This window comes from Durio zibethinus, chromosome 18, assembly GCF_047325235.1.
Source record: "Durio zibethinus cultivar Kanyao isolate XHJ-2024 chromosome 18, ASM4732523v1, whole genome shotgun sequence".
NCBI classification, from domain to species: Eukaryota; Viridiplantae; Streptophyta; class Magnoliopsida; order Malvales; family Malvaceae; genus Durio; species Durio zibethinus.
In genome coordinates this window covers 7,872,958-7,889,612 of record NC_143179.1, presented here as the reverse complement: position 1 = coordinate 7,889,612, position 16,655 = coordinate 7,872,958, and the positions used below count along the sequence as shown (strand labels likewise).

General features: G+C 32.8%; 4 protein-coding genes across 5 annotated transcripts; all 4 read left to right on the top strand.

Annotated features, from left to right (window-relative positions):
* Positions 1–388: 388 nt before the first annotated feature.
* On the top strand, positions 389–2,976 carry ORG4 (OBP3-responsive protein 4 (ORG4)). Of its 2 annotated transcripts, none has more exons than XM_022896021.2 (6): positions 389–588; positions 728–876; positions 1,206–1,358; positions 1,545–1,720; positions 2,119–2,234; positions 2,738–2,976. In XM_022896021.2, exons 2-5 carry the CDS (start codon positions 745–747, stop codon positions 2,213–2,215), a joined length of 558 nt encoding a protein of 185 aa, XP_022751756.1. In that variant the 5' UTR covers positions 389–588; positions 728–744; the 3' UTR covers positions 2,216–2,234; positions 2,738–2,976. The 2 variants fall into 2 exon arrangements, with proteins under 2 accessions (XP_022751756.1, XP_022751755.1); XM_022896020.2 differs by having other exon boundaries at positions 453–588; positions 713–876.
* Positions 2,977–3,948: 972 nt separating this feature from the next.
* Positions 3,949–4,804, top strand: LOC111300880 (uncharacterized). The gene has a single exon (XM_089747235.1). The coding sequence runs from the start codon at positions 3,990–3,992 to the stop codon at positions 4,614–4,616; it is 627 nt and encodes a 208-aa protein (XP_089603361.1). The 5' UTR covers positions 3,949–3,989; the 3' UTR covers positions 4,617–4,804.
* Positions 4,663–8,176, top strand: LOC149513670 (GCN5-related N-acetyltransferase 6, chloroplastic-like). The gene is made up of 9 exons (XM_089748083.1): positions 4,663–4,744; positions 6,472–6,577; positions 6,788–6,853; positions 6,896–7,070; positions 7,246–7,310; positions 7,529–7,583; positions 7,751–7,807; positions 7,929–8,033; positions 8,132–8,176. Exons 1-9 carry the CDS (start codon positions 4,663–4,665, stop codon positions 8,174–8,176), a joined length of 756 nt encoding a protein of 251 aa, XP_089604209.1.
* LOC111300879 (uncharacterized) lies at positions 6,099–16,048 on the top strand. Its single transcript, XM_089748082.1, has 12 exons — positions 6,099–6,577; positions 6,788–7,156; positions 7,929–8,281; positions 8,364–8,438; positions 12,597–13,249; positions 13,296–13,394; positions 13,502–13,594; positions 13,847–13,969; positions 14,215–14,329; positions 14,479–14,513; positions 14,611–15,038; positions 15,133–16,048. Exons 5-12 carry the CDS (start codon positions 12,862–12,864, stop codon positions 15,727–15,729), a joined length of 1,878 nt encoding a protein of 625 aa, XP_089604208.1. The 5' UTR covers positions 6,099–6,577; positions 6,788–7,156; positions 7,929–8,281; positions 8,364–8,438; positions 12,597–12,861; the 3' UTR covers positions 15,730–16,048.
* Positions 16,049–16,655: the final 607 nt, after the last annotated feature.

Below are 16,655 nucleotides of genomic sequence, written 5' to 3'. Positions count from 1 at the left end.
TTGCCTTCAGCAAAAGGTATTCATAATTTTAAAATTGCCCTCTTTTTTATTCCATGGTGAATTTTAACAAATATTGTTGATTGGATACTTAAATTAAAGATTATTTATTTAATTTTATAGAGTCACAGCAAAAAAAAAAAAAAAATGCTACGTGCTTATATGTGTACTAAAGTTATATACGGATATTATAAGTATTTTATTTTATTTTTTATGTTAAAATTGATTTTAAAATTGAAGATGTCGAATCTAAATTCAATTATGCTTAAAAGAAAAACACTTATGCATCCTGTTGAAGTCTTGGTTGTCTTTGAACATGGTGGGCCTTGGCTAAGCCCAAATTCCAAATCCAAAAGAAAAAGAAAAGGAAGGATAATATCGTCATTTTTGTAAAAACAGAAAAAAAATTCAGAAGTAATTTCACTTGCATAGAAGGACATCTTGAAATCTCATTCATTGAAATTGCCGAAGCACTTCCCTCTCCTGCCATCGCATTAACCAGACCAAAACATTGGACAAAATCCCTTCCATCCAAACATCCGTATGTACACTTCAAATACGCTTCTACTGTAGTCCAATTCTATCTTAAAGGTACGTAAACTTCTCCATGGCTTCAGTAATTTCAACTCAAGAATTCCAGTAATGAAGTACTACTGAGAGTTTAGTGTTAAGTCTTTATTAACACTGGATTTTATTGTTTTTGGTTTTCTCATAGCGATTGGTTTTTCAGCTTTTGTCGGTTGAAAAATGGAGCCGGCGCCTAATGGCGAAGAACCCACTTCGTGGGATGAGTTATACAACATAAATTTCATGCCATCTGAGTTGTTCCTCAAGTTTAGAAAAGAAATTCAGGGATTTCGAGTTGGTGTTAATTTGGAGGTTTTTTTTTTTTATTCTTTTACTTTACAATCTTGAGTTGTTCCATCCATATGCTATATAATTCTCGTTATTGCTTTCGTATGTCAATGGGTCTCTTGTTGTTTGGTAACAGTGAATTTATGTATGGAGGAGCTTAGTCATTTAAGCTTCAGAGTTCGGACATAAGCCCATGAAGGGAATATCTTTTAGCTGTCTTATCTTCTATAATTTCAACTTTAAAATGTTGCTTTTAATTGAAAAAGGAATACTTTTACCAAAGATATGCATCAACCTGTACAGATTGTTGTTATTATTACCTGTTGAATATTTACATCTTAGTTGTGGTTCAGTTCTACAATGCACCAACCAATGATTTCCAGACAAAGCTTGTGCTGAAGCCGTTATCACCTGAGCGGAGGTGGAAGTTTGCTTACGAGCCTATACATCAAGATATACGCCTTCTTTCGAAAAAGATACCTGTGACCAAATTTCTTAATCTCCAGGTCTTATATACTCTCCTTAATCCTCTGTGGCTTGGAAGATTAGATAAACTCTGTATTAGTGATAGCATATGTGTAGAAGTCTATACAAAATTCGACATCTGTTGTAGTCTGTAGGTAACTTTATTTGTTCTTCATGCATGGCTTGCCTTTATTTTGTAACGTTTATACTAAAATTTTTGGAACTAGGTTGGCATGGGCTATAATTTCAAGTTGAATGCAACTGGTTGGAAATGGAAGCTCACAACCTGTTTGGGTGGAGATGGAGTTTCTCGCATTCGGAATAAGACAACACTTGGCTTGGTTCCTGGCCTTGATTTTCGATTTGGGTGGAGGGCTGATTATGTTCTTCCAGAAATTACAGGGCAAGTTCCTTGATGTTTTATGAAATTGTATTTAAGAATATTATCTAAGAACATGGAAGAAGTGATAAGCTCATGTCTAGAATAGAAGAATAGTCTTTGATGTTAAGCTTTGCAAAATACCCCCTACAGTTTTGTTGAATGTTGTGCAGAGTATGTGCCTTGATCTTCTATGAACTTATTTTTAAGATATTCCAAGGAAACTGCAAGAGCTATTTATTCGCATCTAGTCATTGATGTTATCACTCATGTGCTTTAATAACTCACCAGAACTTTTAATGGCATGCTTCTCTTTATTTGTTAACAGTGACATTTTTGTTCAGTTATTCATTTATTCTTTCTCTTCTGTTTGTTTGCCAGACATGATGTTGCACTTATGTGTAGCTTTTTGAATTTAACAGGGCTCTTGGTACCGATGAACCATTGTTCAACATGAACTCAGGGCGGTTGCAAGCATCACTAGACAGAGTTGAGGCCATTCTGACTCATTCATCATGATTGGTTGTCAGAACATCAGGTATATCTCCTGATCAAGACGTTTATAGGAGCATTTCAGGTTGGCTAGTGAGAAAACTTACAATTTGTAGGAAATGAAATTGTCAAAAGAACATAAATATTTATTCCTCTCTGTTAAATTCAATATATCTGGAATTTCATACTGTTTATCTCTTGGAATATGCATTTGATTTTATGCGTTCTTTCCACTGTGTGCTCAACCGTGTGCAAACATGCATGTGAATATGTGCTTGTGAGTGCATCTGCCTTAAACATGCTTTTGTTTTCATGTTATTGATGACTTATTTTACTTGACAGAACCTTGTTCTTGGAAATTTTCATTTTTTGTCGTATGATTTTTATTCATTTATTACATTTCTGAGCTGCATTTAGATTCTCATGAATAGATGTCTTCTGTCAACTATATCCTTGAATTATTCCCTTCTAGTTTTTTTATGCTTGAATTATTCCCTTCTAGTTTTTGTATACTAAACAGTTTTCTTTTCAAAACTTCAAACTTAGCAGGTTCAGCTTGAATTGAAATTGATAGGATGATTTTTCCATGCATGGAATGGAGGTACATTGATCAACACCTACTTTACTTGTTAAACACCAATGTAGTGGCTCTTTTGTAAAGCATTAAGTAGCCATGGCATGAATGAATCAGGTTTTCAAATTAAATATTTCCCTGACATTAAAGCAAATTCATGTATGAAATTTGCTTCATTATAGTGGTAATTTTAGTTGCAGTTCTTTTTCTTTTCTTCTCTTTCTCCACTTTCCTTTTATATGTTAATCACGTCCATCTACAAGTCCCTTGGTGAAATTACTGGTAAGTCAGGTTATTTTTTATTGTTGAAATTGATCACATGTTTACAATAGCGCTTGGTGGTGTAACAATATCAGATGGTTTTTATTTATTGGATACTTTGAACATTTTGATTTGTCATATTCATTACTATTATTTTCGCATATGAAGGTTTTCTTCAAAATCCCACGGGTTCTTTCTTCAGTATCCTTTTTCGTTCCCTCACTTAAAACAGAAATAGCTAGAAATGAGCATAAGAAATATGCTTTCGTCATTTCTGTTAAAAGTTTGAATCACTTGGAGCTGCAACTATGAATCTAGGAACATCTATGATGGTGCAACCATGAAGGAGAGAATTAAGAAAACTTTCCCAATCCAACTATTTCTAGCTCAGTTTATCTTGCTTGGCTAACAGTGTCTTATAAGTGTGCAAAGTTTTTGAATAAGAGAATCCGGATAGTCGTGCCATGCAATCATTTTTAAAGGTGATAACATCTTGTAGGTTTAAGATTTAAAATCCAGCACATATAATTTCTTCCTTTATTTTCATATTGCGGCTTTTTTATTAAAAAAGAAATTGAATAGAATCATTGCCTAGTTAAGATCAAGTTGAAGCATGCTTAAAATTTTTCTTAAAAAAAGGGAATTAATCATATTAACCAAAGTTGTGGGTTTTAACTCTAGCTTTTTCATTTTGGTTAAGAAAGCTGTTCAATTGGAATCATTTTGTAGTTGTATCATTTAACTCTAGACTTTAAAATTTTAAAGGCAAGCACAGTGTTGGAATCTTTTCGCTTTTTGAAACCATGTAGAGGGAAAAAATGCAAGAACGATGCATCATTCGAGGTTGAGTGGACCCTCTCCTCATAGCCGTTGTAGCCTCCAACGGCCATATACCACTTATTATTATATAGTAAGTTCAAGTTCTCAATTCTCCAAAACCCATAGCAATCCAAAAATCAATCGGTAATGGCTTCCTCCAAGCTTAGAAACTCCTTTTCATTCCCAAATCTTCTCCTTTCCTGCTTGAACTTCACTGTCTTTATCCTCTCCGGAGCCTCTCTTGCGCCCAATATTCTCCTCAAAATGCCTCCAACTTCACTGGGTTTAGCATTCCTAATGGTCTCCGGCATCTCACTTCTCTCTTCCTTCTTGGGCTTCTACACTCAGCTCACCCACTTCTGCTTCATAACCCATATTTCATTTCTCATTGCCTCCTTGATTGGGCAAGTATTCGGCATACTGGCCTTATTTACAAGAGAGAAATCTAGTCTTTCAATGCTGAAATCCCCGCGGGACCCAAAAGAGGCAAAGATGTTGGTGAGAGTGGAATGTGGGATTTTCATGGCAATGTTGGTAATGCAATTGTTGGTGTTAGCACTGACTTGCATGGTGCATAGCTGCTGGGTGAGGGAATACGAAGGATTAGAAGCTGAGAGAGAGGCAACAGCCAAGAAAAGGAGCAGAAAGATAGCAAGAGTTCAAGAGGAATCCATGGCAAATGCAGCCAAAATTGCTGAGATTAAAGCCAAGGAGTTTGATGAGAAGATGAAGAGCAAGTATTGTAAGTGGGTGAAAACTGATTTTGAAGGCTAAAAAAATCTAGTCAATTCTTGGTTTTGTTCTTGGGGTCACTACTGTGATGGCCATTGGCTTTGTATTGCACAATCTATCACTTATCAGCATGGTTTTTGATGGGTGTCTTATACTGTGGTTTTTCCTGTGTAATTACGTACGAAGATGGTGATTTTTACTGTCTAATAATAACGTTAAACCTTCTGTAATTTCCTTGTTCCTGAACCTGATCCTCACCCTTTCATTTTGGAGTGGGCTGCTTGACCTGTCAAGGAAATCTTTATTATGCCTTAGGCCCGTAACTTCAACGTGCTTTGAAGAATGTCAATTGGTAGCATAGATAGGATAAAATATTTTTCATTCTTATTTTTAAATTTTTATATTATATTTATTTGTATATTTATATTTAATAAATATTTTAAATTTATTTTCATCTTCATTCGTGTTAATATTTAATGGGTATAGATTATTTTTATGCCCATAACCTTTTTATTTTTTTAATAAAAGCTAGAATTTATTTTTTAATTTTTATTTTGTATGTTTACTTAATTTTTTATAAATATGTATTAATATATATTTTTAATAAAAATATATTAATTTTAATTAATTTAAAATAATAATTCATATTATTTAATAAAAAATCTTTTATAAATATATATTTATAAATATAAATATATATGAAGGGTATTATTATATTATTTATCTTTATTCTTATATTAAATAAAAATTTAAATTTATATCAATCTTCATCTTAATACTCATAAAATAATATTTATTTTCATTCGAGTAAAAAATTAAATTTCTCGTTAAGTTTAATAAAATTAACGTCACTAAGTGCTTCGATTCTTTTATGGTGATTAATGCAATGAGGCTGTGATGAATGGTGATCAATACAGTTATCAAAGAAAAAGAGAAAAAAAAGAAAAACCAAAATAGAAAGAAAAATAAAATTGTGAGGTTAAGAAGAAAGATGGCGGCCAAAGATACATATATCATTAAAGCTATATTCAGATTAATAATGAGATTGATTATGATAAAATTAAAAAATAATAATAAAATTTATTGTAATTATTATTAAAAAATTATTATAATTATAATTAAAAAAGTTTAATAAAAAAATATGATAAATTTATTAATTTGATTAAAATTAACATTTAAATTTATCATTAAATCTAAATATATCATTAAAATTATATTCAGAATAATAATGAGATTGATTGTGATAAAATTAAAAAATAATAATAAAATTTATTGTAATTATTATTAAAAAATTATTATAATTATAATTTAAAAATTTTAATAAAAAAATATGATAAATTTATTAATTTGATTAAAATTAACATTTAAATTTAATTAAAAATATAATAAATTTAATCGTATCGCACCAGTATACGGTGATATCCAAATGGCTACCAAGTGAGAAGAGACACAGGTGCTTGTTTTTCCCGATCAAAACGGTGTGTTTCTCTGCTTGTTTTGCCATACGTTATTTATCACTGTCTGCCTGCTTAACATCTCTCAGACAAACCATCAAACAATCGACCCGCCAATCATTTGGAGCCTCTACATTCATGCCACATCACCACTTATCCACGTGTCAAAATTCCGTGGGTTCCATTTTCAGATAGTTTCGTCAGATCCTATTTTCATGGCCCACCAGTAACAGTTGACACAACCGACAGCTTCATCTCGTTCCTCCCCCATTTCCAGCTCCTCCTAACACTGCTGCCAGATATATATATATATATATATATATATATTTCATTACAAGTTTTCTTTGAGATATTCTTTCTCCTTATCCTCTTTAAGATACACGAGGAAAGCCATTAAGTTTCGATAAAGTTTTCCCGACTAAAATATTTCCGGGAAAACTTAGCTGCCATGTCGGCCATTTCGATTTACAGAGCTGAATTCTTGACTTTTTCTAGCAACGGATTGAGACCCCGCCACAAATTTCAAAGAATTTCCCTCTCTCCAACTATGTGAGTTCCTTTTTTTTCCTTTTTATTTTATGATTCTTTCTTCAAGTTAACAATCAGGGCTTTTGAATCTGGTTTTAGTTATTATTTTATTTTTTTGTATATAGAAAAAGTTTAGGGTTTTCAATTTTTTTAAAAAATTGTTTTCTTCATCGCAATTTTTTTTTTAAATTTAATTAAATTTTGATTATTTGTTTCTGGGTAATTGATTAGGAAAATGGATTGTAAATCAATCGAAACTGAGAAAAAGGAAGAACTTTCGTTGCAGCTTCAAACGCCGTCAATTCCTCAACTTGAAAACTGAATATCATCTAATCTGAGGTTTGACCGGGTACAACCGTCGGATCAGGACCTGAACCAGCATAAAAGATTAGCATATGGAAAATTCGTGGCAAGAGAGGCCCTCCTTGATGAAGAGTTCTGGGAATACGCCATTCCTAACCATTATTCTTTTTCTTCCTTTTATTTGATCAAAACGACCTTTTTGGTTTGGATGGTTTTGTTTTGATTTTGAGATAGACAGCGGCATGGCATGGCATGGCTGAGAGCACAAAGTCACTGGGAGGATCGACCAGGTGAAAGGTAGGGATTAAATTTCTCAACCTTTTTTATTGGACTCATCTAAAGAAATGAATAATTAAGTCCTTATTTGGTATCTGTTTATGGTATAGAGAGATATAGATGCAGAGGAGTGGTTCTCTTTTATGCAAAGAAATAAACTTTTTGACCTAATTATGTGAAAAAAAAAAAAAAAAAAACGTAATTGCTTCAAATAATTTGTTTCAAAGGTTTACTATGGAGGTCTATCAGGTGTAGAGGAAGATAATTCTATTAAGATGTTGACAATGGACTTGATTCAATTCCCACTTCTCTACGTGTCTGCAGCCTTGACGGACTAATGTTCTGCATTTTTGCTATTGTATATTAGTGAATATTGGATGTCCCTGATTGTAGCTATTCTGATATATACAGATATGTTGATAACTTAATAAGGAAATTTGCTGAGCAGGTTGGAGAGAATAGTGTTCTCTTAATTGCTCATATATGAATTTTGGTTACATGTAAAATGCTTTGAAATTTTCCTTATTTTGTCGGAGTTCAATGCCATAAAAAGGCGATACTGGGGCAGCATGGGCAGACACATACTTGTGTTGTCGTGGTATGATGTTTTAACAGGATTTTTTTTCCAGATTGGTATTGCTTTCAATGAGTTTGTTATCTCTTTTGGGTTGGGTGAGGGTTAAATCAATTTAGACCTCTGTTTGTCTTCATTATTGGGATACAGTTCTTGTGTCATGTTGTTGTTTTCTTTAGATGAAGAGTCTTATACAATGCTTTGGTATCGCATTATCAGGCTAACAAGGGGGAGAGGAATGCCAAACGCACAGTGCTAAAAAGTGTAGTTTGTACCCTTGCTTTCAGCATGCAGCATTTGTTGCATGAAGAGTCTTTTCCTGGGGTACAATGCATACACTTTATATTCAGACTGCTAGTCCATCATCAATCCAAATAAAGAGGTTACTTGTTAATATAGTTGTGAATGGAAACCTCTTGCAGGAACGTGAAAGCATCTCTTCTGCAGCCTCAACAGAACACACCTGAATAAATATGTTTATGTTTCCAACTTATGTGCAGCCAAATCAGCCCGTCGACAAGGCATTGCTAGAAATATGTTGTATTTTGTTATTGAATTAGCCAAATCAAGTGGTAAAAATTACAAGCTAATTTCCTTCGGAAGCGCTTCATCAGGTGCAAATAGTGGGTTTCTAATTCAGTCTTTCTGTTGCAGGCGTTGGACTGGTATATGTGCATGTGCATGGAAACAATGGACCTGCTCTGGATCTGTACCAAAAGTTTGGTTGAGGTAATACTATTTTATCCTAAGGAATTTTATTTACACCCCATTTAATTTTGTATACACCCGACTTCTAAATATACCCCAAATTCAAAACTCAATTTTCTGTTTCTACTAAATACACTTCACCCCTCACTGTTTATTTTCCATTCCTACCGTTGTCTCTTCTTCTCTCTTCACTTTCTAAAATTAAACTTTTTGGAAATAAATATCCAAAGAGTTTTGAAGTTTCTCGGAAACGGATATCTGAGCAGATTTGAAACTTCTCGGATTTCTATCTTCTTGAAAATGGATATTCAAAAAGATTTGAAATTTCTCAGATTTCTATTTCCAAGAAACTTGATTTCACTTGTAATAACTTAAAAACCTTAATTATATACTTATGAATCCATTTACTTGATTATATGTGTGAATGAAACTGAAATTGATATTTTCAACATGCATAGCATAAACTTGTTCTTTCTCTTAAGTTTTTGAGAAACTTAGAATACCATTTTTTATTTTCTCGTTTTGCGTGAGTAAAATGGAGTTTTTGATTTTTTGGGCTTATGACAAAAACATTTTTATGCCTATGTATACTTGAAAATTAACATGTCTCTTCCATTTGCACATATAATCGAGTAAGAAAGGGCACATCGATGACTCATGTGTATGCATGCATACTAGTCCGAGCTTGAACACCTTATAGAGCATTCAGGGACGGATCTAGGATTTATGGTCGGTGGGGGCAAATTATTAGGTAATATTTATTTACAAACTAGTGTAATTTAAAATGATTTTCATTAAAATATAATGTCAAATATTTTTAGAAATATAAAATAATAAAAATATTTTTAAAAAATTATAAAATATTAAAAAAATATTTTTATATAAAAATTAGATCTAAAAAATTACATTTGCTTGTTTTTATTATGTCACGTTAAAAAAAGATATTAACACTTATATAAGTAAAACATAAATATGATAATTGAATAAACATGTTAAAGATTTAAATATATATACAAATATATTTATTAAATGGATATAATATCACACGACTAACAAATTTATCGATCAAGTTGGATTAAACACGACATGTTTTATAATATTGAAATATATATGAATGTATTAACAAAATAAAAAAAGTAATTGAACAAGTTAATGATTCCAAAGATAAATATAAAATTTATCTCTTTACTATATTTATTGATCTTGTTAGAATGACTTTGAAATGGGTTACAAAACATGTTATGTTATGTCATGTTTAATCCAACTTGATAAATTTGTTAGTGTGAAATTATATTCATTTAATAAATATATTTGTGTATATATATTTAAATCATTAACTTGTTTATTCAATTTTCATATTTATGTTTTGCTTATATAAGTATTAATATCCCTTTTCTAACGTGACATAATTAAGACAAGCAAATATGATTTTTTAAGTCTAATTTTTATATAAAAATAATTTTTTTAATATTTTATAATTTTTAAAAAATATTTTTATTATTCTTGTTATGATTCAAAATAACAAGAATCAATTTTATTTGGAGTCTTTTACTAATAAAAATACTCAAGTTTCAAGAATTTAGTTGAGGTAGCTGCATTCACTGCCCCCACCGTAGAGCCATCTCTGATAACATTGATGATGACAATGTTATCAGCAGATTGAAAATTTTGATAATATCTAATTTTTCGACCACCAGTCTTTATTGTTGGATTTGACAGTTTGTTAATGACATTTTTTAATGATCCCAAGATTAGAGATCCTGATTTTTCCTTTATCAAGAGTTTATAATTAAATATATATATTTAAAAAAAATTATATTTTTGGAAATGTATTCCAAGAATACAGGATGACTCCTAAAAATTCATTTTTGAGAACCTTAAAAATTTTCAAAAATGGATTTACAAGAGTTATATTTTATTTTTCATAATTCATTTTTGAAAATTATATTTTTTTGTCAAAAATGGATTTTCAAGAACACAATATAAGTCTTGAAAATCCATTTTTGAGAAATACGAGGTGGTTTGGGGTGTATAAACTATTATGGATATTTTTATCATTTATTAAAGGTTAAAATTGGTATTTGATATATAAGTATTTTTTGAAGAAAATTTTAAGGGTGTATAGGGAAAATGGAATTCTATTTACACCATAATTTTTATTCTATACACCCTAGTACCCCACTACTAAATACACCCCAAATTTAAATTTAAATTTTTTATTTCTATTAAATACACTCATCCTTAATAATTGATTTTTCCTCGTACCTTTATATTTTTTTTTCTCTCTTCGATCTCAAATCCAAATTAACCCTAAATCCATCAAATTAACCCCAAAAGTACATGCTTTTTTTAGTCTTCCATTGATTAAAAGATTTTGAGTTATTTCATTTGATTTGGCTTAAATGCATATAAAAATAGGTTAAGATTTATGAAATAGATTTTGCAGAATTTGAGCTTCTCGAAAATGCATTTTCGAGATATTTTAAAAACTTTCAAAAATCTATTTTTGAGAAACCTTTAAAGTTTTTCAAAATTTATTTTTGTTTCCAAAAAACCTTTAAGGCTCTTGAAAATCCATTTTCGATAAACCTTTAAAGTTTTTGAAAATCTATTTTCGAAAAATCTCATTTTCAAAAATACAACATAAATTTCAAAAATTCATTCTCGAAAATATATCATAATTTTAGGAAATAGATTTTTTAAAATTATGTGGTATTCTTGAAAATGAATTTTCAAAAACATAAAAAAACCATATTCGACTAGGTATAGGAGAAGGAAGGACGAAAGAGGAGGAAGAAGAAAGAAGCAAAGGGAAAGAAGCAAAAGAGGATAAAATTGTAATTTGATAGAGGATAAATCGATATTTGTTATATGGGTATTTTTGAAAGAAATTGATGGGGTGTATAGAAAATTTTGGCTGGTATATTTAGAAGCCCTCATGAAAAAAATTCGATAGTGTATTTAAAACAACCTTCTATCCTTTCTGTTTTACTTTCTATTTTCTTTTTTCGCCCTTCTGTCAATTTTCGTGTGGGATATAAATTTTTGCATACTTCATCAGATGGTTGAATTGGCAGGCTCTCAGTTGTTAAAACAGGAGATGTACCTTGTTTAAACATATAAAATACTGCTGAACACAAATTCAGGATTTCTTTTTTTTCTCTTTCTAAATGAAAAAAAGAAACCTTTACATACAGCTTGTGATCTTAAAGGTTTAATGGTTTATGAATGGCCAAGGATGGGAAGGGATTAACCCAAAAAATTTAATCTCCTGAATTATTGCACAGGAGACTTGTGTATGTCTTATTTCCCTAGTCAGAAGTTGTAAATGCTATAATTTCTCATATGCTTTCTGCTTGCGTTTACAAACAAATCGTAAATCATGAAAGGAGAACCACATTAATTATATCATGACTGCTTATTCTTTGGTGTAAAAAATATGCTGAAATATCTACAGTAGAATTTGATCATTAAACATTACCCGAAGTCATAATTCTACATTATATTTTTCCTCGTGACATTTGCGTAGGATAAGTTCGTGTCTCAATCACATTGCGCTAGACAAGAAAGTACAAACGAAGGATTGCTATCGGGAAGTGGTTACTGTCTCCAAAGTTCACGACATTAAACCAACTCTCTATTCTGCATCGAATTACATGAAGAATATCATTAAAATATTATCAATTCTCGTTTCTAGACTTCTTGCTGTATGCCAGTATAAATACTCATGTTTCTTTGCATCCAAACATTGTAAATTAAGAAATTCCAAGTTGTTCGATTGCTCCTGGCACCGCTAATCATCTTGACCTGAACCACGGCCATCATTTCCAAAGTAGGAAAGCCTTTACGCTACTTCCAATGTGTTCTTTTGGCTATAGTATTGCGACAAGGGTGAGAATAAATATGAAACTAGAATTAATTAGAACATTGTTTCATAGTTACTAAAAGGGCGTTCAGTTTTGCAACAAAGGATGGCATTCTCTCCATCACAACTGCATGATATCGATTTTTACGGTAGCATGTCCGCTGAGTCTCGTAAGATTAAAACCAATTCATGCAAATTTTAGATAAAGCCGTGGCAGACAATGAATTATTATTATTATTATTATTATTATTATTATTATTATTATTATTATTATTCCGACTATCTTCTCTTTTGTCGGTGTTTGATGATGACAGTGGTTGACGAACCAACTAATCTTAACAAATACCAGCAATTACTTGGAGCGATAACAACATTTACAGGTGACGGTGTGACTACCAGCAGAATATTTGCGCTAGAAACATTTTCAGGCCAACCCGGCAACACTGTCGATACCAATAACCATCCATCTTCATCGCAAGTACCCCAAGATATAACTAACGAGGCTGGTAAGCTAGACAAAGAGTTAATTTTTCTGTCTTCCTTTCAAGATCATTCATTGCGTTTTTGGATTGTATCTGAATGATGACAGAGGCAAGTGGAACAGAGGATGACGGCCTTTACTTGCCTGAACTGTACAAAGCAGTAGTCAAGGGTGATTGGGAGAGTGCTACAACATTCTTTCACTGTCATTCTGCTGATATGGATAATCCTAGGATCTCTAAACAGTTGAAAACGGCACTGCACTTGGCGGTTGGAACAGGGAGGTCGAATCATTTCGTTCAAAAGACACTGGACTGCATGCAACCTTCCGATCTTGCATTGCAAGACGACAACGGAGAGACTGCCCTCACTATCGCTGCAACAGTTGGGAACCTCGAAGCAGCGAAATTGCTGGTGAACAAAAACCCAGATTTGCCTATACCATCGCGGAGAAAGTGCACTGCCTCTGCACCGAGCAATCCATTATAACCATAAAGAGATGGTTCTGTATCTACTAGAAGTCACGGCCGCAGATGGCATTCAGCCAAGTCCTTATGATGGTGAATCTGGGGTCACAATTCTAATTCTCTTGGTCCTTGTTGGATTCTACGATGGGTGTCTAATGAGAAATTGTTCTGGCGATAGAAACTATCCATATGGAATACACAGAAAATCTTATTTAGGTTAACTCCAATAGCTAAACCTGAATCATTTTTTTTTTATTTCTGTTATTGGATAGACTTGGCAGATGTGGCTCTTGATCTGCTTAAGAAAAACCCAGGAATGGGATCGCAGGTTTTTTGTAGGAGAAACTCCTCCGAGTATTTTGGCTGTAAAGCCATATGATTTCCCAAGTGGGTGTGGCTTCAGTATTTGGTAACGCCTTGTTTATTACTGTGAGTTTCTATCCTCTTCTCACCGCTCTCCCTTGGACAATTTAATCTTGTTTAACTTTTTACACGATTCAATAATTAAACCGTTGTAGAGTTGTGTCCCCTTTTTCCCCCTTTATAGAGTTGTGTATATCCTGTACATTCAAATCATCAAATGCACGCTTTATTCACACCATGCTTTTCTGCCATAGGTGTTCCCCCAAGGTTTGACAAGTTTACGGAAAACAGGAATCGAGCAGACACTGAGAATCCAGCTGAAAGCACAGAAGTGGAAGCGCAGACATCCAGCTATCTAAGAAATTGCACTAGTTATGGTCAAAATTCCTTTTGTTACAATTAATTATTATCCTATGATATCCTGATATAGCTAGACTTACTAGGTAGAACAGATTTAGGCTTCATTTGGATGGGGGCCGATGCCGGTGCACCTCTCCACCACATCGACCCCATAACCGCACTAGACCACCTCAGAGGGCTTATCTAGGGGGACATTTAAGCATCTAACTCTACATTGATGTAAATCATTGCGTTGAAAATTGTCATTATGATAAATATTCAGTGTTTAATCACCTTGGTGATGAATCCCAACTATTCATCCAAACCAAATTTATGCTTAAATATTTAAAATTTGTGGTTAAACATTACTCTGCTTTAGAACTTGAAAATTTGGTCTAGTTCGCTAGTCTACTACAGTGGCTATAACACATTGCGAAGTGCATTAATAAGAAGATCCTTGGCAATTTAGTAAGACTTCAATGAAAATATCATTAATGTCGAGTTTCTTTCATTTCCCTTCTAATAAAAATTCGGTGTTCTGGTGTAGTATGGCGGAAGCTCCTTGTGTCATTTTGGGAAGAAGTAGAAAAATTAGGAAGGGAACACCAAACTTGCCCTTAATCACATATAAATTTCAGCTTGAGACTTGTCTGATCCATTAAAACATAATTTGCGGTGCCCCAAGTCAAGAACATCCGTGAGACGAAAGTAATGCATGATCAAGTACTTGAAATCGTTAGACTGCTGTGCACCTATGCTGCAGGCTTGGACGTCTCACATGCAGCGGCATTACTCAGAAATCCACTCCTCGCGGGAGAGTTTGGCATTCCTGAGATTATTGAAGAAATTGCTGAGCAATTGCCTCATGAGGTCAGGAAGTTTGACAGACAGGGGCATGGTATATTCCAACGTGCAGTTATAAGCAGTCGTGAAAAGGTTTTCAACCTTTATTATCGAATCAGAGGGCACAAATATTATATGATTAGTTCCCTGGATATTTTTGGGAACAATCTTTTACATTTGGCAGGGCATTTGGTACCTCCACATCAACTCAATCTGTTTTCTGGCGCTGCTTTGCAAATGCAGCGAAAATTACAGTGGTATAAGGTACGGAAATGAATCATTTTCCACATAAGAACATCTTGTATATAATGCATTCCATTAAATCCAAATATTCACCTGTCAGAATTACCATTTTCAGGCAGTAGAAAATTTTCTACCGCCAGCCTTTAGGGAGATGAAAAATCATGAAGGAAAGAAACCTGCAGTGTTTACTGAGGCACACAAGGACCTTGTTATAGAAGGAGAAGACACAGCCAACTCATGCACGGTTGTTGTAGCACTTATTGCAACAGTAGTCTTTGCTGCTGCGATTACAGTGCCAGGCGGCAATGATGATAGCGGCTACCCAATCTTCTTCAGGGAAAAGGCCTTCAGTATCTTCGCGGTTTCAGATGCGCCGTCTCTATTCTCATCCACCGCTGCCATTTTAATGTTCTTGTCGATCCTGACAGCACGATATGCGGAGGATGATTTTCTCTACGCCTTGCCTGAGAGGCTAATACCGGGTCTTCTCACTCTTTTTATCTCCATAACATCCATGATGATAGCGTTCAGCTCGACATTATATCTAGTTTTTGGTCAGGTCAAGACGTGGATTCTGACTTCAGTGGCGGGATCAACCTGTTTACTTGTAGTTTTGTTTGTGTACCTGCAATTCCCACTTCTTTTGGTTATGATCAATTCCACGTATGGAGCAGGCATTTTTGCTAAGCAAAGTAAGCGTCCGCTGTGCTAGATTCGCATCCGATGGGGAATTTTGGTTTGCATATTATCGGGCCGTTCTTGTGTTTTATCCAGGAGAGTCAATGCCTTCCATTTTCTATTACGGATTTTTCTTGTAATTTCTATTGCTATCCAAGAAAATTAGTGGAAACTTTGACGTGTAATTCTAACATGATATCACACGATTGACGATGATGATGACGATTATGATGACGATGATGCTAATCCATCAGTCATCATTCTTTCACTCCACTCCACACCATATTTCGACAACCAACAATAATGATAATAATAGAAAACAAAAACGGCTTCACGATTTCCCATTTAACCACCGTTTCACCGCTGTGCAGAATCTGATCTCCTGTTTATTCTATTTGGAAAGGCATTGAAATTAATTTCGATAAGAAAAAAAATAAAAATTATTATTATTTTAATTATGATTAAAAATTTTTATTTTAATTATGATTGAAAAAAAAAATAAAAAAATTTTTATTAAAATTTTTTTATTAAATTTAATATTTAAATTTAATTAATAATACGATAATTCAATCTCATTATATTAAAATTATTATAAAATACAAATCTAACTTTACCTCTATCCAAATTCTAATAATAAAGTAACTTTAAAACTCTCAAAAGTTTTTTAAAAAATAATATTTTATCTGGACGGGCAATTGAAGTCAATTTCAGTGGCCTGGCAATTCAAATTGGATGTAGCACTTGTTAGCCTGATTTATTTCCATTTTCATCATTCGTGTTTGCTTCATAGACGTTTTATTTTATTTTATTTTATTTTTTCTTCGCCTGATGAATTAATCTTTTATGGTGAAGTCTGCAAATTAATACGACTTTATAATAGTCAAAAATCTGTTTCTAAGAAATAATTTCCAATGCCTTTTATGAAATTAGTTCATAAACAATTTTATAATAAATAGTCAT

Excerpts from the sequence above, each read along its gene's own strand:
- LOC149513670 (XM_089748083.1), top strand. The coding sequence starts at position 4,663 with ATGGCCATTGGCTTTGTATTGCACAATCTATCACTTATCAGCATGGTT. Across the intron at positions 6,578-6,787 it reads ATTTCCCTCTCTCCAACTAT|GAAAATGGATTGTAAATCAA; the intron begins GTGAGTTCCTTT and ends GTAATTGATTAG. Across the intron at positions 7,071-7,245 it reads CGACCTTTTTGGTTTGGATG|AGAGATATAGATGCAGAGGA; the intron begins GTTTTGTTTTGA and ends TTTATGGTATAG.
- LOC111300880 (XM_089747235.1), top strand. The coding sequence starts at position 3,990 with ATGGCTTCCTCCAAGCTTAGAAACTCCTTTTCATTCCCAAATCTTCTC.
- ORG4 (XM_022896021.2), top strand. The coding sequence starts at position 745 with ATGGAGCCGGCGCCTAATGGCGAAGAACCCACTTCGTGGGATGAGTTA. Across the intron at positions 1,359-1,544 it reads CCAAATTTCTTAATCTCCAG|GTTGGCATGGGCTATAATTT; the intron begins GTCTTATATACT and ends TTTTGGAACTAG. Across the intron at positions 1,721-2,118 it reads GTTCTTCCAGAAATTACAGG|GGCTCTTGGTACCGATGAAC; the intron begins GCAAGTTCCTTG and ends TGAATTTAACAG.
- LOC111300879 (XM_089748082.1), top strand. The coding sequence starts at position 12,862 with ATGATGACAGAGGCAAGTGGAACAGAGGATGACGGCCTTTACTTGCCT. Across the intron at positions 14,514-14,610 it reads TTGTGTCATTTTGGGAAGAA|CCCAAGTCAAGAACATCCGT; the intron begins GTAGAAAAATTA and ends AATTTGCGGTGC. Across the intron at positions 15,039-15,132 it reads GAAAATTACAGTGGTATAAG|GCAGTAGAAAATTTTCTACC; the intron begins GTACGGAAATGA and ends TACCATTTTCAG.